At 44.4% G+C, this 27,222-nt stretch overlaps 1 protein-coding gene across 9 annotated transcripts in view; it reads left to right on the top strand.

Moving 5' to 3' along the window:
* The window catches only part of CAPN14 (calpain 14), a 40,832-nt gene extending 14,124 nt beyond the window's left edge, over positions 1-26,708 (top strand). The window contains exons 11-22 of one of the 9 annotated variants that reach the window (XM_072927473.1): positions 392-555; positions 3,213-3,418; positions 3,967-4,003; positions 4,839-4,901; positions 6,555-6,612; positions 8,352-8,416; positions 8,856-8,924; positions 9,041-9,119; positions 10,239-10,355; positions 11,058-11,113; positions 24,245-24,371; positions 26,449-26,708. In XM_072927473.1, coding sequence (XP_072783574.1) covers positions 392-555; positions 3,213-3,418; positions 3,967-4,003; positions 4,839-4,901; positions 6,555-6,612; positions 8,352-8,416; positions 8,856-8,924; positions 9,041-9,119; positions 10,239-10,355; positions 11,058-11,113; positions 24,245-24,334 — 1,004 coding nt within the window. In that variant the 3' untranslated portion in view covers positions 24,335-24,371; positions 26,449-26,708. Of the gene's footprint in view, positions 1-391; positions 556-1,301; positions 1,314-3,212; positions 3,419-3,966; positions 4,004-4,838; positions 4,902-5,265; positions 5,571-6,554; positions 7,641-8,351; positions 8,417-8,855; positions 8,925-9,040; positions 9,120-10,238; positions 10,356-11,057; positions 11,114-11,396; positions 13,920-24,244; positions 24,372-26,448 lie in introns of those variants that run through there. The other 8 variants (XM_072927474.1, XM_072927481.1, XM_072927477.1 and 5 more) reach the window with 8 other exon arrangements.
* The last annotated feature ends 514 nt before the right edge of the window (positions 26,709-27,222 follow it).

The following is a 27,222-nucleotide window of genomic DNA, read 5'->3' as shown; positions in this document are numbered from 1 at the left end:
TGCTAAAATTTGCATCCTCAGCAGCTCCAGGGAGTGTGTTTTAAGTAAAGTGAATAAAATAGTCACAGGCTCAGGTCTTCTGGAAGCAGAGCAGGTGGAGTATAAAGTCAACTAGCCTATACACCAAGGGTGAGAGAGGAATATAAACAAATGAGCATATAATGGCATGTAAGTAGAAGTACAGTTCCTTGTTCCTGGGTCTTTTCTCCTGTCTTAGATAGTAGTTGCACTGCTAAACTTGTAAACTGCACCTTAAAATCAAATTCCTGTGGGGTCTGGAGAGCCAGACAACTTATGACCTATTCAATCCAATGCCAGGCATCATGTGGGAAGCTAGCAATCAATTCTGTGATGGAAAATGGCATCAAAATGTTTTTCTTGTTTTACTTAGGCAACTTTTGGATGAACCCTCAGTACTGGCTGAATGTATTGCCAGTTGAAGACAGTAAGAAAAGCCCAAGTACGTGTAGTGTGGTTATATCCCTCATGCAGAAATACAGCACCAAACACCGGAACCGAGCCCCTCACCTTTTCATTGGATTTTTGCTCTATAAGGTGCAAAGAATTGCTTTGCTTTTCTTGCTCTCATCAAACAGGAGAACTTCCAGCCCCTGTAGATTGTAGTGCTCTGCAGGCCAAGAGTTTTTGTTGGGTGCAGGATGATCTCTGCTCTTTCCTTCTGCCTGTGCCCAGTATCCTCACACATCAGGTCTATGCTCCCTTGGGCTTTGTGCCCATTTGCTGCCTGACCAGCATGTGTCACCCTGCAGAGCAGTGAGAAGTGCCTTTTGCTTCAAAGCACATTGGGATTTATTTTCTGCCTCTGAGGGAATGTGCGATTGGAAGCTGGAAGAGAGTGCCAGGAGTCCCCTTACTTTGGTGGGTACAAAGAGCTCTGCCCTCAGGTTATTTCCAACCATGGTAAAATTGTGCCTAAAAAATGTTCCTAGTTTGATGTGGCAGCTGCTCATGTGTGCATACCACTAGCTCCCCATGTACCCAGAGGTGAGTGGATATCACTAGCAGTGTGAGTTTCCTACCTTCAATTCCCTGCTTATCTGAGTACCTTGAGGGCCACTCTTCTCCCTTGAACAAAGCCACAGGTCATGTTACTGCTGTAAGCTTGCACAATTATGGCGAGGTGTCTGTGAGGAAGGGTTTTTGGGTGGAGGGACTGAGGTTTCTGAAGGCAAAGACCTCATATAGGTGTTTGTAGCTGTTCTGTTTCCCAGGAATGGTTTGGCTGTGTGTGATGAGGCACAGAGACTGACTGACAGATGTTGTTTCTTTTCTTCCTACAGGTGGGCCTACAGGTGAGTCCCTTGTCACCACTGCTGACTGTTGTCTGGGGACCTGGGCTGGCACAGCTGTTAAGACAATGCTGAATGTGGTGTGTTTGCCTTTGTTCTTTGGCTGACAACATGTGACAACAGCATTTGAATTCAGTGAGTCACCACAGCAAGGCACTACTAAAGCAGAACCATCTATTGAAAAGCAACCATATCAGGACAGCTCATTGGCCTTGAGAGTGGGCATTAAGTTGTTCAGCTTCTCTCCTGGGTCTTCAGAGGTATTAGAAGTTGCATCAACCTTTACCTGATGAGCACTTCAGCCTTGCTGCAGTTGTGGGATAGTACCCCAATTCTTAGCTGTGTCGTGGGAGTCAGAGCTGCCTTTCTGCTGCCTTCCAGTCTTGGCATGAGGTGGGAAAAGAGCCTGTGCCCCATGTGAGTCAAAGATCTCCTAGGGAGCTCAGGTTCCTGGCTGTCTGATGGTACAGGTGTTTTCACCTTCTTCAGGTCAGCCGCACTTCTAGCATTTTCCTTATCCAAGAGATAAAGGTCCCTTTGGGACCTGAGAAAGGGTCTTGAAACTTAAATCCTGATTAAGTCCTGATTTTGTCCCTGACCTCAGAGGGCTATTTAAAACAGGGAAAGATTTAGCTCATATTGTCTTTAAAGGGCATATCTTCCACTCTGTTGCTACTCAAATGAGAGTACACCTCTTAAATGAGAACTTGGGCTGGCAAAGAACTAGTTTGGGTATATGGTATGGGCAGCACAATTGTGCTCCAAGTTACTGTAGACCCAGCATGGTAAAAGATGCACTCCTTCCTGACTTGAGTATCTTGGGCACTATCAGAGTTACCTTCAAGGTAAACTTTCTAGCAGAGAGGGTCTGTGTGTGACTCTAGTACAGTGCTCTGCCACACCTGAGTGGGAATGGTGGCAGCCAGGACTTCAATTTCAGGTTTGCAGTGGTTGCCAAGATCAATACAGAGAGATGGCAAGCTGAGTGCATCTAAGGTATTGGAACTGCTGTCAAGAGAGTATTGACTGGAATATAAAAACTTGGAATTTAACATAAGGGGCATGAGGAGGAGTAACCCTGAACCCTTCATAAGAAAGATTGCCCTATTAGTAAGAAAAATACTGGCAAAGGAAGAGGAATAGCATCTTCCCATGAGGCTGCAGAGTAAAATGGCTAAATGTTTTGAGGAACAGCCAAGATCAGAAGGTGACAGTAGTTTTAGCTAGCAGGATTATTTATTGGGCTTGTGTACTGGGCATTCAGTGGCATTAAAATTAGTTTCATGTTGCCTGGATCAACACTTTATCCATCATCCTGTGGCAGAAAAGGGCCTGAAGAGCAAGAGTGCCAGACAAATCAAGGACACTTGCATGAAGTCAGGACAAGGGCTTAGGTTGCTCATGAAATATGCTCAGGTCACAGGTGTTCTGAAAAATCCTCTGCTACCAGATCCCTTGTGCAAAGGACAAGCTGGGGACAAAATCTGTGGTCCCTGTCGGAGAAGAGGTGTTCTGGCTAGTGAAGGGCAATCTCTAGAGCAGTTTCTGCCTGCAGCCATTTTGGCCCATATGGCAAAGACTTTTGCAGAAGCCACATTGACAGCAACAGGTTCTCATCCCCAGTTCTTGCTGCTATTCCTTACAAGTAGTGTAAGGGGTTTTTTTTGTGCAGGAAGCACAGTCTTTTGTCATATTAGTATTGGGCAAGAGTGCTGCATAGTAAGAACGACCATATCCTGGGAAGAGACTGAGTCCTTTGGGCTCTGTTACCTGCTTGTGCTGTAAAACAGGCCGAGATGTGATGGCAGGCTGGCTGTACCCTGCCCATGAATCCTCCACGCCCTTTGTCCATGTGTTCAGCTGGGGCAGAGCACAATTCTCATGCCTTTCTTCCCTGAACAGTACCAAGAGAGCAACAGAAAGCTGCCCCCAGGTTTCTTCACCCGACATCAGCCTGTGAACAAGCACCAGGTTTTCCTTGATGAGCGGGAAGTGACTTATGACTTCCATCTGGAGCCTTGTGTCTACGTGATTGTCCCATCCACCCTGAAGCCTCAACAAGAGTCTGAGTTCATCCTGCGGGTCTTCTCCAGGAAGCACATTCTTCGGTGAGATGCTGCTGCCCCTTTGCCAGCACCTAATTCCCTGGGAAAGTCTGGTCTTTCTAGTCTAATGGGGGCAGCATAAAGACTTAACTGTGCAAAAAGCAGCACATTCTTTTTTTAGAGAAGCTAGCTCTGGATTTTTCTTGCTGTAGGATTCCCAGTGGTTGAAGCACTGGTTTTGGCCTTATCCTTTCAAAAATGGCTGAGATAGGCCCACACAATTCTTGCAGTGTGCTCTTGTTTGAGACTGTTAGAAGGATAAGAGCTCTTTAGCTTTTTAGGTCCATTAGTTTGCCAGGAACTCCCTGCTGACAATGCTAGGATGGTTGCTTGTGCAGAAATGGGTGCTTTGGCTACTTCAAATGCCAGCAGCTTTTGGGGTCCTGTATGGATGTGAGACTCTGCCTTACTGCTGCTGTAACACCAGAGAATAAAGCACACAGCAAGAGCAGGTTGGGGCCCCATCCGGGGAAGAGGAATGACACCTGTGGTGAGACAAGCACACAGCTCTGAGATCTGTCCTAAATGTTTCTGCTTTTTTACATCTCCAGGGAAATGGGCGGGAACACGAGCTTCACCCTCTCTAAGGTGAGGGGAGTGGGGGGTCTTGGTTCAATCTACAGCTCTGAATGTTGGGTTTTTACTGTTGCTCTGCCCTAGAGGAGAGGCTGAGTGAAAATGTCAGTGCTTGTGTTGCAGCACTTGAAAGCACAGCTTGGGTTTACCGACAGAATCCTTTGGACTAAGGGGACAGATGCAATCAAATGCTGGGGACCGGCATTTACACAGCTTAGTTGCCCTTTTGCAAACATCTTTTAATGACACCATCTTGCTTGCTCTACAGTCTTTCCTGTTCATGGCTTTTTGGAGACTCATGGTCCATTCTTGCGCTTCTCCCCATCCCTTTCAGGCTTTAAACATTTTGATGACATTATGGGACCTTAGCTGTACTATTCCCATGCAATGGCCTAAAGGTTATTTTCAAAAGAACTGGTCTCAGTGGCAGTGCATGCATGTCTGCAGCTTGTGCTAGGGAACTTATGGCATAATCAGTTTCCCTGGCATAAACAGGGCCTTTCCTGCTTTCATCTCCTCTGCTGGGCTGTACAAAGGAGAACAGAGACCCTTCTCTCTTCTTGGCACATAGTGAGCCCCATGCTTTGCACAGCTTGGGGTGGAGTGAAAGGAATGTTTCTCCCCACTAAATGTTATCTGAGTATTTCTCTCCAAGAAATAGTAGTTCTGTGATGTAGGGAGGTATCTTAGCAGTGGGCTGTATTAGTGATGTAACACTGATTGCAGTGGTGGGCAGAGGGTGGAAGGGACAGGGAATGGAGTGCCATGCTGGGAAAGCATCTTTAATCATTTGGTTGACAATATTTTTCTTCTGCAAGTTAATGATTTTTTTTTTGATACCTTAAAGGAAATTGTTGATAGGTATGAAGGCAAGATTTGGGAGGATTTCTTCACAAAGTATTTTGAACAGGTAAGTGCTTGTGTGAGTAAACTCCTCCAGGCCTATTATGTAGCTCTGTGAAAGTAAAAGCATCTGGATGTTCAAGGGAGGTCTGTGGATGTGTGGGGAGCAGAGAGGGGCTATGGAGAGGAGGTTGGACTCTATGTACAGTGATGACTCCATGCAGCAAATTTTTCTGTGAAGTTTAGCAATGTGATAGCATTGAGACAGGTACACTTCTCTGCACAACAGGGTGTCAATGCCTTGAATTTAATGTGAATATGACAGTATCAAGAGGCTCAAAAGGCATTAGCAAACTGATGGGCAGAAAGTCCATACACATATGCTAAATGACTGAGCAGGGATGTACCCTCTAAGATCACTTTTCCAACAGGGAAACAGCAGAATGGACTACAGAAGCTGACCAGGCTCACATGCTCTCCTTAAACATTAATTCCTGTTGCCTGTATTGGGGACAATGTGATGGTCTATGTGGGTCCATCCTACCCTTTGGGGCATTCACTGGGGAAAGCTATCTATTAGAGAACACCCCTGAAATATTGAACCTTGTCTCATGCTTACTTCATCACAGTTGGATGGCAACTAACTTGCTTTGAGGTATGAAATAGATACTGGGTGTCCCATCATCTTTTCCCCCTTATTTCCTACTGAAATACAATCCTTACTGTGAATGATTATTTTTAGTGATTTCTCAGGCCTGATTTGGGATGGAGTTGGCCATCAGGGATCCCACTGACTGTGGGGAGGTATTCAAGCATTTCACCTTTCAGAAAAGGTCACTGCATTTATTTAGCATCATACCCTGTATTTGGCAAACACAATTTCACGAAAACAAATTTGCACTTTTGATAGGAATATTTTGAAGGAAGCTGTTACTAAAAACAAGGAATGCTTTCACTTTTTGCCCCTTATTTAAGAATTTTGGTTTTGAGAATGGTGTGGCTTTGATGTGCTAGAAATTGCCACATACTGTGAGTTGCTGGTCCTTTGCTGTCAGGACGTCCAAGTATGCACAGAGACAAAGACAGATACTGCCATTTCTGAAGGCTTTACCCTGACATATCTCAATGATCTGAAAGCAGGCTTTTATTTTTGAAGAATGACATTTTTAAAAATCCTCCAAACAAACCATTGTCATAGCTTCTAAAAGATTTATAAACTTTAGTATGACAAGGGAGAGAGCAAGTCTCTGCTTTGAAAAGTTTGGGTAGAAGTATTCCAAAGTTTCCTTTTTTTGTTTTGTTTTTTGGGGTTTTTTTGTGGGGTTTTTTTTGGGTTTTTGTTTTGTTTTGTTTTGGTTTGGTTTTTTTGTTTGTTTGTAAATGATAAAAGGGGAATGTTTGAAGCAAATCTCTTGACAGTGTGCTTGATGGGACAGATGGCACCAGGGCTGAAAGGCCAGTATCCTCACTCAGTGGAAATCTGCCCTACTGCACTGATCTGTGTGGAGCCCTGAGAACTTAGCCTAGAGCACACTGCAGCCCTTACAGGCTCAGAATCTTGTCATATTCAAAGGGAGTCTTTTCTATCGATTTTCACAGTGGCTGGAGTGGGGCCAGAAAAGCAGAGAATGAAGATGGGGCATGCTGGGAAAACAAAAGAGGGAGAAAAGTGATTTAATACTTAGAAAAAAAAACCCTAAATTTCTCTTCCATATCACAGAATCCTGAAATAAATGCTGTTCAGCTCCAGAGGATCTTGAATAATATATCTTGGAGAAGTAAGTGCTGAGAAATAGCATTTCTGCAAAATAAGCCCTCTCAGAGAAAAGCCTCAGCTCCTGTATCTATTTCTTGAATTCTGGGAAGAGAAACTGGCTTCAATCTGACTGAACTGACTCTTTTGATGCCATGTTAGATTTCCAGTGCAAAAGGATTTGCTGGGGTGTGAATCAATATGGCAGAAATGTTATAAGCAGAGCCAATCTAGTTTGAATTTCAACAACTGAAATAATGAGGGAGGAGAGCAAGCATGGATGCAGATTCCTAATTTGGCCTCCAAACCTAGCTTGACCTCAGCTTTGATTCTAAAACTGTATCTCATTTCAGCCTGTGCCACTGCCTCAGTCTCAGCAGCACCAAACTAGAAGATGTGGAAAGCCTGGTCTGTAGGAATTGGTGTGGTGGAGGAGGGTCTTGCCTTTACTTTCATGTGCTTGCTCCATGCCGCTGTTGCTATTTACTCTTCCCTGCTGTGCATGCATAGGGCTGCCCCTTGCTCTGTGTTTGGGGGACAGGATGAGGTGCAGGTGGCCTCTGTAACCCAAGCTTGTGAAAACCAGGTGAGCCCTGAGCTTGTCTCTCTCATGTGTGACATCCACTCTGCTGGGGACAGCCCAAAGCACTCCACAGGCTTATAATTTGGACCTTGGTAACAAATAACACTACCTGGGCAGCAGTGAGGCATTGCAGTGGCTGTTCTCTCTGAACAATGACAATGAAATTACAGATATAATGATGAATCCAGATTTTTTTCCTGGTTACTTCATTGGTAACGATTAATATGCAACATAGAAAATGCTCCATCCAGCCATTACAGGCAACAAAGAAGATGATCAAAAGAGTGATGTGGTGCCTTTTTCACTTAAACTGAATTTGATATTACTCTCTTTTCTACAAAAGTGGGCAAGGATAGTTCTTCTGTCTTTGTAAACTGATCCACCAGGCACTGTCTTATCTGTGAGAAAACAATATTGAACAGGGAGTCTTTGCTTTTAATAAATTATTGATTTTAAGAATTATTTTCAAATCTTTATGGTACTTGGTTAATATTTACTAAACAGGGCTGTTACAATATTAAAATTATTAAAGCATCTTGACTTCCTGCAGAGAAGGGATTGGTAAGTTATGATTCTGTCCCTTACTCAGTGGAAGATGCAGACCAACTGTAATTGTGATTTGCAGTGAGATTAGAGCCTATTTCTGTTACTTTTCATGCAAGTTATATATGAACCAGGAATGCTAAGATTTGAGGCAGCATCATGTTTTCAGCAGCGCCTGTACTTTTAATTATATTAACGGAGCTGGCAGCATGTCTGGGAAAGAGAGGGAAAGAGAGACGCTTAGTACAAGGGTTTCAATTAATGTGCAGTGCTGTTCCCCAAAGCTCTTCAGGTCAAGTGACTTTGCTCAAGGTCATGCAGTAAATTCTGTTTGGGATTAGAGCTTTGGATGTCCTTTTCCTTCCATTTTCTCTAATAGCTGGAGATACTGTACCATATTTCATTCTATATTACATGCCTTCAGGGAGCTCATATTGGATTTTCTGAGACTAGTAGAATCCATCCTGTTGCCTCATATTTTTATCATCATAAATGATACATCTTCTCAAGTGGGTGTAAAGTTTCACAAAGGCTTTGGGGGCTGACGCCCCTCAAGTAAGGGGGAATTTTGTCAGAGTCCATTTTTCTGAGAGATGTCCATTGACTCCCCAGAACATTTTTATTTTTTCCCTCTCCAGATTTCCAGAGTTTTCGCCTGAATTTCAGTCTGGATTCCTGCCAGGGTATCTTGGCACTCCTGGATGTATCCTTGTCATGAGTGATGCTTCTGACTCATACAATACTTTACCAGAGCATTATTTCTTAGGCCAGACTGGATGTTACTGTGATTTCTTTACCACCAGGACATGGCCTTGCTTATTGAACTTCTCACCCTCCATAATAACAGTTCAGCTGTGACAGACTGGAGCTGGTTTGGGAAAGGGTTGGTTCCTGCCACTTCTAAAATCAGCAGCCAGGTTTCCTTTGGCTTTAGTTGAGGGAGGCTCAAGTCTATAAATAGGCACATGGGCTAAGAAATCATTATCCTCATACTATAATTGCATGGATGTTAGAGTGGCTGCAAGTTTCTGGGTTGTTTGGGTTTTTGATTTGGCTTTTTTTTTTTCTTTTTTCATTTTTTAATATATGTAATGAGTGCTTTCTAATGTTTGAGATGTTCTGACCTTAATGCTCCCACTAAGCTGAATGCCACTGGCACACTGAGTATCCAGGAATTCAGAGTCCTATGGAAAAGGCTGCTTTTCTATTTGGTATGACAGTAGTTTCTATGCCCCCTTTCAATATCTCCCTGCTCACAATCCCTTTGGTGTCACCTGTTGGGTTTTGGGTGGTTTGGTTTGTTTAAAAGTACTCCCTCACCCCACAGGAAGTTTTCCAGAAGAGAGACACCAGCAGATCAGGAAAGCTTGACCTTGTGGAACTGCATGCAGCTGTGCAGGAGACAGGTGAGCCCACAGCATATTGTGTCAAGTCTCATCTTCTTGCTCATGAAAGCTGAAGAAAAAGCACAGGGCTGGGAAACATCTTGATAACTGTGTGTAGAGCTCAGGAGGAGTGGAAAACATTATAGTTTGCATGGCCTTGGCTATCTCTTCTTCCTTCTTTAGCTGGGTAAACACATATGAAAATTATTTTGCCATGGGATGGGCTGCCCACTCTTTTCTCAGTGTGGTCTCGCACCGAGAGTTGTCTGAAACAGAAGTGTCTGCCTATTTCAGACCAATTTTTTAAACTCTGTCCTGTGTGTTGCTAAGTGAATTTTTAAAGATTTTGTGGAGTTGTGGGGATGCAGGAGGCCAGATCCAGCTCATATTAAATTGCTGCTTCTGCTGAAAACGACAGCTCAGGGACCAAACCTGGAAGCGTGGGACTTGCACAGAGGCTATATAGGTGCCAGACTTCACTAATTCACATGCAGTGTCTGAGGCTTGGTCTAGAAATGGAGGATGATCCATATGGGTTCAAATACCGGACCGAGCTCTGCTGCTATTACTGGGTGTTGTGTGGGGGCTGGAGCTCAGTCTTGTAGCTTCCTTTGCATGTTTACACCTTAAATATCATTCCTCCTTTTGGTGCATGTTCACCCAATTCATCTGAGTCAGTGAAAGCACAATGAGAAACCCAGGCAGACCTCTGCTAAAGCAAACTAAAATCCCAGACCATTAATAGAGAATGCTTCTGTTCCTTGCAAGTGCTGCTGCTTGACGTTGGGACTGATGCTTTCTGTATGAACTTTCTCTGGATTTTCTTTTTCATCTCCTTTCCTACCCTCTTGGGAATATTGCTCTTAAACCCAGCTGCTGCTATTACCCTCATATCCCATGAGCAAAAGAGGCCTATTTGTATTTTATTTCAACTCTGGAAGGACTGTAAGTATGGGGGAGTAGACCTGAACCCTTTTAAATTTGGAGAAGATATGTTCATGTAAAGGTCTCATTTGTGCTGGCTAATATTTGATTATCTTAGGCCAGGCTTGAAAAACAAAGCTGTTGGAGAAGGGATGAAGACCACTCAGTTGTGCCATCTCATTCTGTGTTCTGTTTTTTCCCCCTCATTTTATGTAGGCATTTCACTCAGCAATGAAGTCTGTAATTTGATGGCAATCAGATATGGTGACCCTGACTTACAGATCAGTTTTGAGAGCTTTGTTTGCTTCATGCTTCGAGTGGAGATCATGGGAGGTGAGGCTGGTGTTCTGTGTCTGGCCAGGCAAGCTGGGCTGCCAGCTGAGCCGTGGCCCCTCTGATGCTGTTCCCACTGGCAGTGGGAAGTGGGAAAATTGCAGGACTGGATTTCTGAATAATGCAAGAGTAATCAGTTTAAAACAAGGGACAGATACAGAGGAAGCTAAGCTCTCTCTTTACTTCCCCACTAGTCCCTTCCTACAGACATCTAAGCTGTATATATCAGAGTGATTAAGCTCTCTGCACATTTGCACCGGCCTTGTTGGAAGAGGTGGAACAAATTACAGATGAAAACTACTTGTTTTCCACAAAGAAGACAGCCTTGAAATAAGCCTTTTCCAGGAAGAAGAAAGCTTTGAAATATGTCTTTGGTGGGCTGCAGTTTGATGACGAGACAGCTGATACTCAAACCATGCTGAAGACACTTAGCACATGTCTCATAATTGTAGTGGATGAGGTTGGGACCACTAGCATTTTGAGGTTTTACAGATGGATGGGCAGACAGTAACATGCCCAACTTTATTCAGCTGCTCCCAGTGTTTCAGCCTTCAGGGATCTCCCAGGGACAGAACAGAGAAGCTCACATGCACTTGAGAACAGCCTACAAGCTCTGCCTTCAGGGTTTTTCCCAAGACAGTGCCTTGGCTGTGGTGATCTCTTGACTATCAAGTTAACACTCCTCATTTCCTTATTTTGCAGAGGCCTTTCGCAACTTAACACAAGATGGCAAAGGGATATATCTCCGGGAATCTGAGGTAAAGCCCATATCCCCTGACTGTCTGATGCAGGCCCCTTTGTTGCATGTGGCACTGCATGTTTTATTCTGTAGCCTTAGAAAAGGTATCTTTAACTGACCACTTACAGGGTAGGTTACAAACAGCAAGGAGGCTCAGACTTCTAAGTCTTCTGCTTTATTATGGCTTGTATTACTTCTGGAGGCAGAATATCTTCAAAGCCCTGTAGTTCAGTCCAGGTGAGAGTATGGCAGAGCTCTCACAGGGATGGATTATTTCAACCCCCTTTCCTTATTCTTTTCAGTGGATGATGATGACGCTTTATTCCTGAAGCAATACTGTAGAGGAGACAACCAGACCTGTACCAGGACGAGGAAGGCTGCCTGTTTCAACTTTTTACTTCATGTGAAAAGTCTTTTCCTCAAGCAGACTTAACATGATAACCACAGACTTGGTGAACTCAAGTTTTACTAATTAACATATTTATTATGAGTCCTACTTCACTTCAGACAACCCGAATAAGGAGAGACCGTTGGATGCCAATTACCACAAGTGCACAGTGTGACACCCTGGAGCACGACTGAGTTGTTTGGACCACCTGCTTCAGGCTGATGTAATGCTGCTGTTATAGGCACACATTGTGGCAGTGCCCAGAGGCTGTGCTTGGTGATGGGGCTCTTGAATCTGGGAGGGAAATCTGAGAAACTTGTCACCTGATAGAGGATCCCCATTCTGTAGCTGCTAGGTCCATGATAGCTGGAATCTGTGGGCTTCTGAGAAAGAAGGGGGTAGAGACTCACAAAATGAATGAACAGTCTTCCCTAGCCCTGACTTGGAAAGGTGATTGCAAGCATTCAAACCATCTCTTTTGCTTTTGTAAGTTAACATAGCCCTATTGAAGTGGCCCTAATTTGATTTGACCAAGTGATGAGCTGAGCCTCCAGCTGTTTGTTGCATGGTTATTGTGTATTTATTTTAGAAAAGTGGGTTTTCTCTGCAGATTGAAAAGTACAGTACAGTGAAAAGTAAACTAATCCCATATGAAGAGAGTGGCAAGGAATGATTGTTCTCATAGGGTGACAGGAGCTGTCTGATAAAATATTTGGATATTTATTTTCTATAGGGTGAGTGTGTGTGTGTGTGTGTACTTCTAAAGGATGCAGGTAAATGTAGGTTGTAGCTAATGAAATAGTACAACCCAGGTGTGTGACTGTGAACAGTGTTAGAGAGCATAGTATAAGTGGGACTATTCACATCAAATTCCATGAGAGAGTTACTTGATGCATCTGTAGGATCCTTTTCCACTTTCTTACTATTCATTTATTTGGGCTGGAAATTTCCACGCTAAGTGACTGTTACAGTTTGCTGCTTTGATTTTTTTTTTCTTTTTTCTCCCCTTTTTTGCATTCCTGCAGACAGCTCAATTTAGGCTCTTTTACAGTGCACAGCCTAGTCTGAGTCTGGGTGCTAAATGAAACAGAGCTCCAATGGGAATGAACATATAATGAAAGATCACACTCTAATACCTTTGTAGGAAGGAGTTATATTAAGCTTGCATAGGCAACCTTCCCTCTGGCTTTTTGTGACTTTTTACGTGCTTAATCTCATAAATATTTTTTCAGAGTGCATGTAAGATTCAGGAATGAACTGGACTGTGGATAAGAAAGTAAACATGGGCATGACTGAGCTCAGGGATGTGCTTACCACTGCACTGAGGCCTGAGCAATAGCATAAGCATATTTATAGAGGAACTCCTTTGCATATAAGTGTTCCCAGTCAGGAGGCATTAAGCAGTAAAAACAACAGCATGCACTTTATTCCCCAGAACAGTCTGTTTCTAAGCAATATCATTTTCATCCTGTTTTTATGAGAAAACTGTTAGAACCAGATAAATAGATGGCTGTGTTGGTACTTGTTTATTACAGATGATATATCTATCATCTGTTGGGAGCAACCTGCTGTGGAGTCACAGGGTTCAGTGTGTGAAGCAGAGCAGATTGGAGGGAGCAGGGACACCCATGGCCCCTGGAGCATCCGAGGGATCCATGTCCCACTGGACTCCCAAAGAGGCTCTGTGTCCCACCAGGCTCCTGAGGGGGCTCCATCAGCAGCTCCCTCTAAATGCACGTCCCTGTTTCCTTTTGTGACTCGCAGCTGAACATGATGGTGCAAACTAAATTAGCCTGATTTAATTTGCACTCAACTCAGCAGGGGATGTTATAAACACTGATTTACTGTGTGCAGGAGCAGCGTTGGAAGAACCAAAACTGTTGGTTGAGGGAGCATAGGTCCTGCTTTTCTCAGCATGTTTTAGAAAGGATGGTCCCTGGCACCTGTGGGAATGTCCAGGGGAATCTGTGTGAGCTCAGAGTGTTCACAGCAGGTTCTGTTGGACATGATGGGAGGGAAATCTCTCAGTCCCAATTGGGCTTGTTGCACATTTAAAGCTGGGAGTGTGCTGGACATAGCTCTGCCACAGGCTGTGTGCAAAACTGGTGCAGGACACCCAGTTTCAAAATGCAGCTCATTTTAATGTTGTACACATTGTTTTTTCTATCAGATTTTGTACTTATTTACTTCACACCTCTTTAATGCAGAACAATGTAATTGCAGGGAGATTATTTTGCTATTGATTACTTGATCCAGGAAAGAAACAGAATTCATCCATGCCATGAATCACTAAGCATTTGCAGCAATAAACTTTATTGAGCCATGTGACTTGCTGTTACAGAATTGTAAAGAATCTTTTACTGGAATGATTATACCAAACCATGTACAATTCAAACTGAATTATCTTGCTCACAATAAAATATTTTTGGCAAGGGCACCTACTCGGACACTGTGAAGCTTTTTATATTGCTAACAGAATAATGTTTTCTGGGCAATTCTGAAGATATATTACTCCTCATTTACAATGTGCATTGTGAAAAAATGGTCTGAAATGCTGCTGAAGGATGCATGCGTTTGTAACCACAGCATTTACAGGGATGCTGAGCTTTGCAGTGGGTGGTATTGCTCTAGCAGAAATGAAAGAAAAGTGGGACTGTGGCTTGAGACTAGTATTGCTAATAAAAGTCCTTTTTGAAAAAGGCAGGTGCAAGAATAGCAAATAATGTCTGGAGTGGGAAGAGGAGATGGATGGTGAGGTATATTGTAACAATAAGGCTGAGATGAAATTGAAAGGGACTAATCAACCCTTTGCAAACAGAGTCTTCAGCTAGAGCTTATTGCTGCAAATACACGCACACACCTGAAGTATTTCATGTTTCCTGGACATAGTTAGTGCGCATGTTGAGGGTGCAGTTGGGGTACAGCAGATACGAGTAGTCAGCCTCACTGCTCACATGCATTCTGCATGGTCAGGGTGTCCGACTAGATGGCAACAGGACAGGCTCTACTCTCAAGCCTAACAGGATTCCAAAAGATCTAAGACTTAAAGGAGTGACAAGCACAGCTGGCGAGGTCATGGTTCCAGTGAAGAGCTGTGGCAGTTTTAGGCAAAAAGGGGAAGAGCTGTCCTCTGGGGACAGGTAACCACAAGGCAAATCACCCCAGTATCATGGGCTCTTGCCCTTAGGCAGCTAGGGATGACCACCCTAGAGATACTAAGCTGGCCCAGGTTTGAGATAGGCAGAAATACTCAATCTGTGTGTTTCTTTCTGGATAATCAATTAAAAGCTGTTGAGACACTGCAGTGTAATTCTTTGTCTGAGGTCACATCTTGCCTTTTACCTGTTTTATAGTGGGGCCACCAGGACTTCTGCCTTACCTAAAAGCATAATGAATTCTTTGCTAAGAGGTATTCTATTCATGCAAATGGCTACTGCACTATCATAGCTGTCCAAGCTGTGTCAGCAGACTTTGATCACAGTACAAGATGCTCTGTGTGGAATGCATGATGCTGCTGTGGTTTTGATTATTAAGCAGTACATGTAATCCTAACTCCATGACCCACAAACGGACCTCTAAAGGGTAAGTTGTCATTGGACCAGCACCATAAAAATGAGAACTCTTGAAGCTTGTGGAAGGAAAAGCCTGTTTCCAGGGACAGAGGGTGCTGAACACTGTCCACTGAGCAGAGTGAGTGCAAAGTGTGCCACTTTGTACAGGGCAGTGATGGGAGTGAAGAGACAACACGGGGACATGGAGTCAAAGCCACTGCTAAATCCAAGTGTCCGCCAGTCCTCAGTTGTGGGAATTCATGGCTTCCCTCTGTCTGCCCTGGAGGGCCTGGGACCCTGGCAGGGGGTCAGGAACCCTCCTGTACAGAGCCCCCAGAGACACTGTCTGTGATCTCTGTCCATGGAAAAGAGTTTTCAATCTTACAGGATGAATTACAAGCTCGGAGTGTTTGATATGGGTAATAATTAAGTGTGGCACAGGTGCAAAAGTAAAATTTTAGGATTCTAGATTAGGGGTCCAAAGGGGACCCCTAAGATGGAGGAAATTGGGTGTGTCTTGTCCTTTACCTCCTTCTTCATGCCCTCCATGTTTCACTGTAGTGTTGGCATTTTTCTATTGGTTTAGGCTGGGGACACACTGTTCAATGTAGGTGACAGATATTGGCACATTATTGTAAATATAGCACACGTAGTTTCTGGTATATAATGTTTGTAACATCCCACTGAGGGCAGAGCCCCACACACTGCCCTGCAGGACAGAGCTGCGGCAGGGCAGCAGAACATGTTAGAGATAAGCAAGAATAAACAACCTTGAAACCAGCACAGACGAATTATGGCTTCTTCTTTGGCTACGGGGCAGAAAGAGATTTTATACAATCTCAGAATCATCAATACCCACAGATTCCAACACTCAGTCACCCACTCTCCAGTTCTACAACCCCACCAGGAGACTCAATTCTGACAATAGGGTTTCAAACTTTGCAGCCTAAAGTCTTTTTTTATTTCCTCTCTGAGCTGTTCAGGTCAATGTTTCATGGAAGGCCGTGGAGACTTTTCTCCTAAAGCTAGTCCTGCTAGACTCTGGTAGAATGCAAACCTGTGCTTCAGTGTGGAAGAGGGTGAAAAGCTGGAGTGTGATACAGAGGAATGATGTTTTCATCATTATTCAGAAAATTGAAGGGCAAAAAATTCCCTTTGTTATTATTTACAGTGCCAAGGGGAGAAAGATCAGGTCCCTGGGGTGATGGCTGCTATAAGACACAAGAGCAGGACTTGCTGTTTATTTAGAAAATAAGTACTTCTGCAGTTCCCCCGGGGAGTGATCTGTATTCAGCCTGGGGCTCTGTTAAGAGATAAGATTTGACCCCTCAGCCTCCTGAGGTCCTCCTCCCTTTGCATACCACAGCATGGCTGCTCTGTAATCCTCCTACTGCTGGGAAATGGATTTTTCCCATAAGCAATGCTTCATTCTTGTTGGCATTCAGGAGCTCAAGTTATAACCCCATCCCAAGGTTTGGGTCTTGGCAAGAAGACAGTGATCTCTGAGCAGTTCTTTTGCACCTCTCTCTCTGCACAAACACCCCCACATATTCCTGTGAACCTCATGTCACCTTCCTTAAAAACTGTTGCAATGCTGTGGTGAAAAAGAAGACGAAAAAAAATTTTTTTTTCCTCCTCCCCTGCTCAGGGAGCAGCTCCTAGCAGAATGAAATGTTAACGAGTGCCTTTGCCTTTCCTTCCTGCTGTGTCTTACACTGAATTAGACCTGAAAAGCAGTATCACCAAGCTTGAAGTTCAATTTATCAGTGCAGTCAGGATTGATTTGTTACACTACCTATTCTGGGGAAATGAATGTCTCCATCGCACTCCCTTCCAGGGCAGGCAGACCTTTGTTTTGCTCACATCAGCCATGTAATGTAGGAAGCTGACATTCCACAGATAAAGGAAAAAACCTACAAAATCCTGACTAATTCTACCCAGCCTGGCAGTGCCAGAGAGTGATGCCACTTGCAAAGGACATGCTTGGCATTGTGGTGGCTGCCGATACCAGGCAGAAGTGCTCTCTACCTGGGCTTATCTGCTACTTTTTTGTTACTGAATAAGTATTTAATGCCATAAGTATCCTAGAAAATTATTCTTACGTGAATTACATGTCCCCATTATCACTATTAATGTTATAGCTGGACCATTGTGTTGATCCTTGGAACTCAAATTCACAGTAAGAGTCGGGTTGAAAACGAACTTGGTTTTTGTACAAATTTTCAGCTGTTGTCTGAGACAAGAAAAATGAACTTTGCTACTGCTGTTGAGGAGGAAAATGTTTATTCATAATCTAGCACAGGGGATCTCCATTAAGAGAGCAGTAATTATAAATCCAGTTTTCTCTTGCAACACATTTTGATGGAATATTTGCAATGAACCACATACAAATGTGGGAATTGCATTTTCAGATTCAAAAAACCCAAAATGTGATTGCTATGAAGTGTTACAATTTTAAAACACCCTTTCCCCCCCCCCCCAACTTGTCATGTGCACATCAGGTGTGGAGGGAAGGGTTAAGAGTTAAGCACCCTGCAAAACCATGCAGAGCACTTCATGCTCCTAGAAATGTGGCTACAAGAAGGATGTCTATAGCTGGTGCTCATTAAGCGAGGTGAAATGAAAGAGGTAGTTGCTCTAAAGTAGCTTTTTTTCTTCAGGTAAAAGCAGGATTTCTCTCTCATAAATATGCCACAGCTAGACATAAATGACTTATTGCTTGAAAGCAGCTCTGCACTGCTGAAGATCTGGAGTATAAGAGTGAGAAATTTGGTCTTAAGCTACCCTGAGTGGGTGCTTTCAGCCTGACTGCTGGCAGCAGCAATGCTGTTTTTTGCCTGGGCTTAGGCTGCTGAGGACTCCTGCCTCTGCAGCTCAATGCTGAGCTTCCAGAGGATGCAGGAGTGGGATTATGTCTGTGATTGTCCTGTTACCACAGTCTCTCCCTTTCCACAGCCCTCTTCAAAACTAAAGAGTTAGTTTGGAATGCTGCTCCAGAAGCTGGGGCCATGCTTGCTCTGTAAGTCTTTGGGTACAGCTCCCCATTAATGGAGTAGGTGTTTTTTGTGCTCCTTGGAGTACCCACCCTTCTTGGCCCTTCTCTGCAACTTGGGTGTTTATTGCAAATTACTGTGTTTCCTTTGAAAAAGAAAAAAGAAAACAGTATCAACATTACCCACTCTTCCTATCTGCTCCTTGATCTCAGATCTCAGCAGAGTCATAACCTAGTCTTAAAAACTGTCTCCTACCCTTAGGGCATAGGTATGTGTGTAGGAAAAGACTAACAGATGGCTGAGGTGTTCCCCCTGATCCTCTGGCCAACATTAAATCCAGCTGTTCTTTAGCTTCAGCTCTGCAAACTGATGTCTGATGTTCTGCAGGAACTGGCTCCTGTTGGACCATGTGTCCCAGCACTGGGGTGTGACTGTACCCAGGAGAGGTGTGGCACAGACCTTGGAGGTCTTATTTTAACTTGGAGCCATGCTTGTCTCAGAGCCCTTTTCTGAACCCCAGTGTCCGTGCCAAATGCATCCCTTGTGCAGAACTTCTACCTTTCAGTAAGGCTGGGGAAATGTCAGCCTGATATTAAGATGCCCATCCTCAGGGACTCTGACTCCTGGCCTCCCAACACTCACCAGGCAGACACATACAAGAGAAATAACCCTGAGCATCTCCAAAGTAGTTTGATCTGAAGGGCTCATTCTTTTTGCACAGCTGAGTTGAACATTACTGAGAACTTGATTTCCATTTCAGCTTGCTTTTGTACTTGTGCAGGGCAGAGCGTGGGAGCAAGGCTTGGGCACTTCACAGCCTCCTCTGTATGGATCAATATTTTCCAATGTGTGCAAGTTTCCAAGAGTTTAAACCGCTGAGTTTTGCAGAACTTTAATTGTATCAAATGCAAAAAAGAAAAAGATACTCTATCAAACCAACACATAGCTAAGCACATAAAGAATTTAGGGGATGAATTAACAGAAAATTATTCATATGCTGCAAGAATAAACTGCTGAGTCCAGTGGAAGGAACTCCCATTTATTCTTTATTTTTATTTTTAGGGTTTACAAGTACCTGGAAATACAAAATGGCAAGAGAAGTTTGGTGGGAAGGCCGTGAGGAGGTGCCATTCCTCAACACTACTCTTTAAATTATGAAAAATATTGCTTTAAATCTGTAGAACATCAAAGAACTTCTGTCAGTTCTGACCACCTGATGGAGCTGAAGGAAGCTGAGAAGTCCAGATTACTTTGCTGAATTAAGGTGCCAGAACCTGAGCTAGACACAACTGTCACTGGAGACCTTACTCTACAGGAAATAAGCCCTTCCTGCTGCAAGGCAGACATTCTTCCTTTCTCAAATTATTTAAAACAACCAGAGGCAACAGACCCTCTGGTGGCCCATGTGATCAGCTGAGAATGTTTCTCCTCAATGACCTGGCATATAGAATCAGAGTACTTTGTATTGGAAAGGACTTCTGCAGTAAGTAGGGATATCTAGAGGGATAACTAGACCAGATTATTCTGAGCCTCATCCAACCTGGCTTGGAATGTTCCCATGCACAGGTCATCTGCCACCTCTCTGGGCAATGTGTTCCAGTGATTCACTATCTTCATTGGAGAAAAAAAAAAAAAAAAAAAAAGTCTTCCTTATATCTAGTCTAAATCTTACCTTCATTCAGTTTAAAGCCATTCCCCCATGTCTTACCACTACCTGTTCATGTAAAAAATCCTTCAGCTTTCTTGTGTGCCCCCCTAAGGTACTGGAAGGTGCTCTAAGGTCTCCATGGAAACTTCTGTCCTCCAGGCTGAACAATCCCAGCTCTCCGAGCCTGCCTTTGTAGGAGAGGTACTCCAGCTCTCTGAGCATCTTCATGGCCTCCTCTGGACTCACTCTGACAGGTCCACATCCATCTTATGCTGGGAGTCCCAGAGCTGGTTCAGTACTCCAGGTGAACTCTCATGAGAGCAGTCTCATGAGTAGAGGGAGAGAATCCCCTCCTTGGACTTGGTGGCTTTGTTTCCTTAGATGCAGTCCTGGAATGTGGTTGGCAGTATATGAAGAGCTGCCTTTAGTTAGCAAAACCCAGAGAGAAGGTCTCCTGATTGTTGGTAAAGCTGCTTTCCTCAGAGGCTGTGCTGGCTGCTTGTGCCCTTTCCAAGCTGGGTACAGGAGCTGAGCTGGCTGTTTTGCAGGGCAGAATGGCAGGGTGAAGGTCCTACAGCATCACTTGAGGCTGCCTGTCTGCTCTTTGTGTGAAGTCAGTGTTTTTCCTTTGGTGAATAGCCCTGGCCTGGGGATTGCTGCAGTGAGGGATGAGGCTGTTCGGATGTTAACAAGAGGTGGTTGCAGTGGGATCAACCCCTTCTGCATTGCTTGGGTAGCAGGGTGAAAGTGAGCAGGTCATGGCGTGGCACAGTGAGTGAGGGGTGGGCACACAGTATCTCCATCAGTAGCCCAGCTCTTGGGGGCTGCCAAGAATATGCTCACCTGCCCTATTGCTCCCAAACTGAGGCTAATCCTGGTTGCTTCTGGACTGTGCAGGAACAGCCAGCCTGGGACCCAAGCTCCTCCTTGCATTCAGCACATGGAGGAGGGTAATTAAAAGAGTCATCCTTCCAAGTCAGGCTTTTTGTACAGCTCTTCAAACCTAGAAACCACTCCTTTTTCTCCTGGCACTAGGCTCAGCTTGCTGAAACAAAGATTAAAAGCCTGGATTCCACTAAAGATTCTTCAGTGGCAGCCCAAACAATCTCCCTAGAGAAGATTAACTATCCCCTGCACTGAGGGGAGTTTGAGCTTTAGCAAAATAGACTGATGAGAAAAACATAGGTAGTACTGCAAAGATGAATTTGATAAAGGTCGGCAGAGCACAGTGGAGGCATGAAAGGCTGGTTAAGTGTTTGCTTTTATGTATAGCTGAGTTCTAGGTCTTTAGAAAAGACTTAATCTTTTCTATAAACAAATAACACATTCATTTACATGAATAATCCACATTTCTTATGCAAATCATTTGCCTGCTGCTATTTCTACTGAGAATAATATTCAGTATAATTACCACATTTATTTAGTGAATCTATTTACACAGGATAGCTCTCTGTCCATGAACGCTCTTCACCAGAGAGGCCCAAAGAGCAACAGGGGAGGCCAAGCTGCCAGTCATGTGTGCCCTGTGCTTTCTATTTTTGTTCCCATGAAGCATTCTGGGACCATTTGAGATGTCTGGGCAAGAGCAGAAAGATGCCAGCATCCTGCCTTCATCCCAGGGAGAGCACCTGCTGCTAATGGAAGGCAGCTCTCCCCTGCTCACCAGCCTGCTGTTTGAGCTCCAGCTAACTATAATGAGGCAAGGCACTTTGAATAATAACTTTCCTTTGGGTATAAGGCTATCTTAATTTTTTGTGTGTTTAAGTTGGTAATTGCCACAGAGTTTGAAAATCTTCCAGGGTTTACCACTCCTAATTATGTTCTCATGCATATGCATCCCCTGCTTGTGCACTCATTACTGCGAGGAGATCAGAACCCCGAACGCTGGAGCAGTTCCCTCCAATTATCTTCCATATGCAGAAGTTCCTGTGAAATACCTCTCCTGCATGGGATGGCCCAAGCTATTTGGAGAACATCTTGTTGTCCAGAGCACATTTTGCTCCACGTGGTAAAATCAAGATGGGTTTCATCCCTCACGTGTCTCGCCCAGACTGCTCCTGCCTGGGATGTCTCCTTGCTTGTAGCACCAGCTGCTGAAATACTTGTTCAGGGGAAGTTATTAAGGTGTCCTAATGGAAAATATTTCAAGTTTCTAGGGCCCTGATTGCCTCTTTACCTGCTCTGTTTGCATCTATTGATCGGTCTGGTTCAACAAGACCCTCTGGGACTAACAAACGCTAACAGGTTTGAATGCATTCATGAGGTTCTATGCTGGGAAAGAAAAATAATGCTGTTGGGCTTCTGACTTGTTCTTGCTCAATAACAGCAAAACAAATGCGTGCAATTAAACTTTACTTTGTTTTTTAAACAGCAGCCTTGAAATTTTGTCCTGCTAGTGGGGGAATCAAGCTGCTGCTTTGCTGTCTAACCAAGAGCAATGATTGGTGATGGGAAAGGAGATGTTAATCCACCTGAGCACGTTCAGGGTAGAATACCATTCCCTTGTAGGTAGGCAGGATTTCTAGCACCATGTGTGTTTTTGTGTAGGAGATCACAGTGAATCCTATGAAAAGATCAACATGGAGCAAGCACAGACATTGATGTTACTCACTCTTTTTGTACAGAGTAACTGCTTATTAAGTATTTGTCAGAGAGCTGTGGGGTTAGTTGTCAGGCTCTTGGAACTTTTGTACTTAGAGGGAGGTAGCCTGATCAAATAGAAATCACTGTCTTCATGCTTAAAGCATTGGATTGTATATGAAAAAAAATGTCTATTCCTAAACACTTCACCTAAATAATGGGATTAAAATCTTAAGAAGTAAGGTGATGTGTGGCTCACTGTCTCCAGTTTTTGTATCCCTCTGGAGAAGGGTGAGATAAACAGTCAGGAGTTTTTTCTATGAAAAGTTTTATAGGAGGAAGAGGAGGGTAAAACTTTCCACCCAGCTGTGAAAATTTTCCTTCCCCATAAGTGCCTGGTGCAATATTACATACTGCCAGCTGTGTTAATAGATGCCTAGATCCCAGTTGGCACTGGGCCATACTTACATATCCCAGAAATAGAGATTTAATTCTGAAGTCTGCTTAACACCTGCACACAAAAGGACAGAGGCATTAAAGGTGCTTTAAGGACAAAGCTTTATTTTAGCTAATGTGTTCTCTCACCCATCACATGATTTGTTCTTTATTCTGTTGAGTGTCACCTGTCCAAACCACAATTATGGGCTTCAATGTGTCTTAAGAGACACGGTCCTGCAGCTGGCTAAAAGGGACTGCTTTAGCACATTCAAAACAACAAAAGGGTTTGGTCTGAATTCTGGCAGGGTTCTCTGCTTGTAGAGATGGATGTGGGGGAGTGGGTGTGTGTATGTGTGTGAATGCACACAGGAGCAGAACTCCTTGGGAGGCAGGTGAGCAGCTTTGCTTCCTCTGGAAGTCCCAGCAGCACTGGGGTCTGCCAGGAGCACGTGTTTTACCTGAGCTATGCTGAGAACTGCAGGGGGCCCAGGACCTCACAGGCTCAGCTGCTGCTGGTAAAGATTCACCTGCCCTGTGCTCTATTTACTGATTGTTTTGCTACAACTTGGCCCATAAACTCTCTGCTGCCTTTGGTCTCAAGTACTCCTGTGTGGCCATTTGCAGTGCCTGCCACTGGTTGCTGGTGCAGTGACCTGGAGCTAGGCAGCTTACCCCACCAAAACAAGCAAAAACCAGGCTGTAAGATCAGCAGCCATTGCTTATCTAGGGGCTTTTTCCAGAAAATGGGAGCACCAGGAGAGACTAACAAGCACCAGAGACATCTGGGGACAGACAGGATCCAGAAAGCTTTATTGTGGCAATAAAGCCCAGAGGCAGGGCTAGTTAAAAGCAACCAGTGAACAGTACTGGAGGTGGTTTCAGTGGAAGAGCACTGTCCAAGGGAACTGTTCTTTGCTAAAATGTCCTTCAGTCACACACTGAAGTTGAAGTGTCCCTCTTCAAATCTCCCATTGCTTTTCCCCTTGTTCCCACACCTGCTTGGATCGGCATCATTGGGCACGTGGAAATGCTGTGAGTAAAGCCTGCATCTAGTCCAGAAAAACCTGTGCTCCACCAAATGGAGACAAGGACTGGGGAGCATGGAAATTACACACAAGTACAAGTGGGTGCCCATTTGATTCCAGTTGCTGGAGATGGAAAGTAAGCAAGAATTCCCCCCAGCCTTCCTCCAGTTTTACTACAGAGATGTTTTTGCAGTTGTTCCAATGGTGGGGGAGCTCAGTGCTGCCTCATCCATCAGTGCCACAGACACTAGCCTGGAGGTGGGAGTCTGACTTGTAGGAGCTGCAGGCAAATGTCTGGGTGTGTGCTCTGGCTCATCAACTAGGGAAGCAGCTTCTGTTGCTGCAGCTGACTTGATGAGAGTTTCAATTAACAAATGCTATTAAAGTAGCTCTCCTCTTTATTTTATTTTTTTAATGCATAGCATTTCCTGACAGCTTAAACGTTTAATTAACTAGAGATGCCATTGTGGAAAGTTTGCTAGAGAAGAATGCTTGTGGTTTAATTAAAAGGAAATAAAATCCTTTAGGGGTACTGGAAGAGATCTGCTTGCAACACTGAAGAGCAAAAAGCCTGCAGGAATCCCTGCATTTCCCTTTCTGAGTGCAGCAGTAGGTGAGGAGGTGCACAATGATATCATCACCCCAGAGGAGAAGGTGAGTGCTTCACAGCTTCAGTTTGACCCTCCCATTTAAGCTGCAGATGTAGGACATGTTACAGTTCTGTTACCTCAGCACGGGAGAGGAGACAGCCAATAAAAAGTTTTTGTTTTGTTTTTTTAATACTTTAACTTACAATTCTCCTGGTATTAGGCCAGAGCTCTCTCTAACAGTTTTGGTCTTCTCCAAGGGCACAGAGGGAGATCACTTTTCATATAAGTACTGGTCTGATTTTTTTGGCTTCTGTCACAACACAAAAACAACGGCAGATCTTGCCTGCCACAAAAATGTGGAATACTGTTCACATTATCTTCAACAGCCATCATAGAAGCTGGTTTTTGAGATGGCAGGGTACTGCCTGAGGTGGCAGAGAGCCTTTGCTGCCCTCACAGCGCTGAGGGCTTTGTGAGATGGTAGCTGTAGGTAGGAACCACCAGCTCAGCACACACTTGCACCTCTGCAGCAGCTTTCCACAGGACCACAGCATGGTGGCGTCAAGTGCTGCAGAGTTGGGGACCCCCATGGAAAAGCAACAACCTCCCTGCTCCTGTGCAAAGGACTTCTGCCCTTCCTATCCTCACACTGACCAAATAAGGCTTTTTGGACAGCTACAGGTCGGAAAAGGGAACTTTGTTCACATATTAAATATAAACCTGGAAGTCAGTGACATGACTGTTCACATTTAAAGCACAGCTCCAACCATAGAGGGGTATGAAATGGTTCTGAGTCATCTCTGGGAGCAGGCTGGGGCAGTGGGGTGGTGCTGAGCCAGGGCATGTGCTGGCTTGTTGTTCTGAAGCTTTTGCACCCCGGCTGGTATCTCTGCTGCTGGTGACGAGGGACAGCTGGGCTCCTGCTGAAACAGGCCAGTGCTCAGCACTTGCCAAAGCAGCTATTTGGGAGCACAGTAGCACACCTTCTGCCAGGGGTGGGAGAGAAACCTCTGAATGAGCACCTTCCCCTGAGCCTGGAGCGTGCACCACAGAGGCACCACTGAATGAAATCCAGCCCCCTGTATAACCACCTGTCACCATGCTGACCCTTTCAAATGCTGATCTTTTCTTGGAAACAAACAAAAGTCTTTCTGATAGATGTGCTACTGCAAGCAGTACCTCTTCATGGGGATGGTGCACTGCCGTGAGCAGCACTGAGTGCTGGGCTACCCCAAGCCACCAACTGAACCAGGTCTTCCCCTGGCAGTGCAGCTCTCTGTCCTAGAAGCCCCTTTCAATCCAGAGCTCAGTGGGGCTCCTCCATCTTACAATAACCTCCCATGTTCAGTTGAGACTCCTCAATATCCCCAAGTTGGGGGTGGATTTTGATCTTTTCCTCTGATCACTTCTTGACTGCATCTGTTTAAGGCCCTTTCAACTTCCTGAAAAAAAACTGCAAAGTATTTGTGATCCTTTTGGAAAAGAAACACTCTGTGAATGGAATCTCAGATGTGAACTGAACTCAAACCCAAGAGTATTCCTAGTAGAAACTGCACAGAAGCAGTGTCCAGCTGGTTTGTAGACCCAGTGGGATCAGATTCTCTTGAAATGTGCTTTACAGATGTCCTTGAAACAGCAAGGAAAGGTACTTTCCCCTTCCACCCACTCCTCAAAGGACCTGAAGGGCCATTGTCCGAAGTTGTGGTTGTGAAGAGTCCCCCTCCCACTCAGAAATCATGTCCTATTTTTCCTTTCATGAAACAATAACTTTCATCATCTTTTCAATGCTGATACCAACAAATGCCAGCCACCCATTTTCTAGATTGTTTTTCTGTCTCTGGCTGTACTGCCTGTAAATTTTGTTGTGTTGGAAACAGGTAATATGTAATGGACCTCACTTGTGAAGCAGCTGAGATTGGCAGATAAAAAATTACAGAACTGGGAAAGATATGGGTCAATAATACAACAGAAGAATTTTTTTTTTTATTGCCATGTTTTTAATGGAATTGCAGTAGGATTTTTATACAAGTTTCTGAAAGTCTACGACTTCAAATAACTCTGAACCTCCAGATTTGTATTCTTGCCTTAATCTTGTTTATATAGCTGTTACCATCATCTGCTTGATATATTATCTGTCCCAGCACACAGGCACACTGTCAGGAGGAATATGCTTCCTTGGGAACAACACATTGCTGGAGCTCCTCGGGTCTCCTGCCTCCACACTGGACAGCTGCACAGAGCGGGGATTTGTACAGTGTCCCCCCCCAGATGGAGTGGTGGCAGTGCCAGCAGGGAAGCATAGAGCCTTTGCCCGTTCTCTGCCGGGCACAGCGAATTATCCATCACAGCACCGAGCCCTGCCAGTGAAGCTTTCCCTCAGCAGAGGGAGTTGTTTCTCAAGGTAATAAAAAAGCATTATCTGATTGCATTTTTGTCAGGTATGTCCTATTTATTACCTTACCTGTAATCTAATTTGTAATGTATTTCCTTGATATTTTCTATACTTCCCCTCTGTATTTGGTAATAGCTTCCCCTGAAAGTCTGACCTACAAAAAAGACAAGGTTTTTAATCCAGCTTTGAATGATAACACCCTCCAGGTGCCTTTATCTGGAAAAACTCTCATTGCACAGAGGGAGGTCTGGTAGGAAAAACTCAGCACCCTCTGAAAATGTGTTGGGGGAACACTGTTTAACAGCAGCCAAGGTCACTTTGTCCCAGGCAGGGAAACACCCATGGCTATTTTCTACTTGTGGCAAGGTGATCTTTTTGGTCAGAAAGCTATTCCTGATCCAAAGGAGGTATGTGAGAGCTAGAAGCCAGTCTGTCCCAAGAGCAGGAAGGCAAGAAAACAACTATAAGCCATGTAAAAACTACCACTGATGTGCCTCAGCTGCTGAAAGCTGCTCAGGTGTTT

This window comes from Taeniopygia guttata, chromosome 3 (genome assembly GCF_048771995.1).
Source record: "Taeniopygia guttata chromosome 3, bTaeGut7.mat, whole genome shotgun sequence".
NCBI classification, from domain to species: domain Eukaryota; kingdom Metazoa; phylum Chordata; class Aves; order Passeriformes; family Estrildidae; genus Taeniopygia; species Taeniopygia guttata.
Note: the sequence above shows the minus strand (reverse complement) of the source record. Positions and strands in the feature narration are given on the sequence as shown.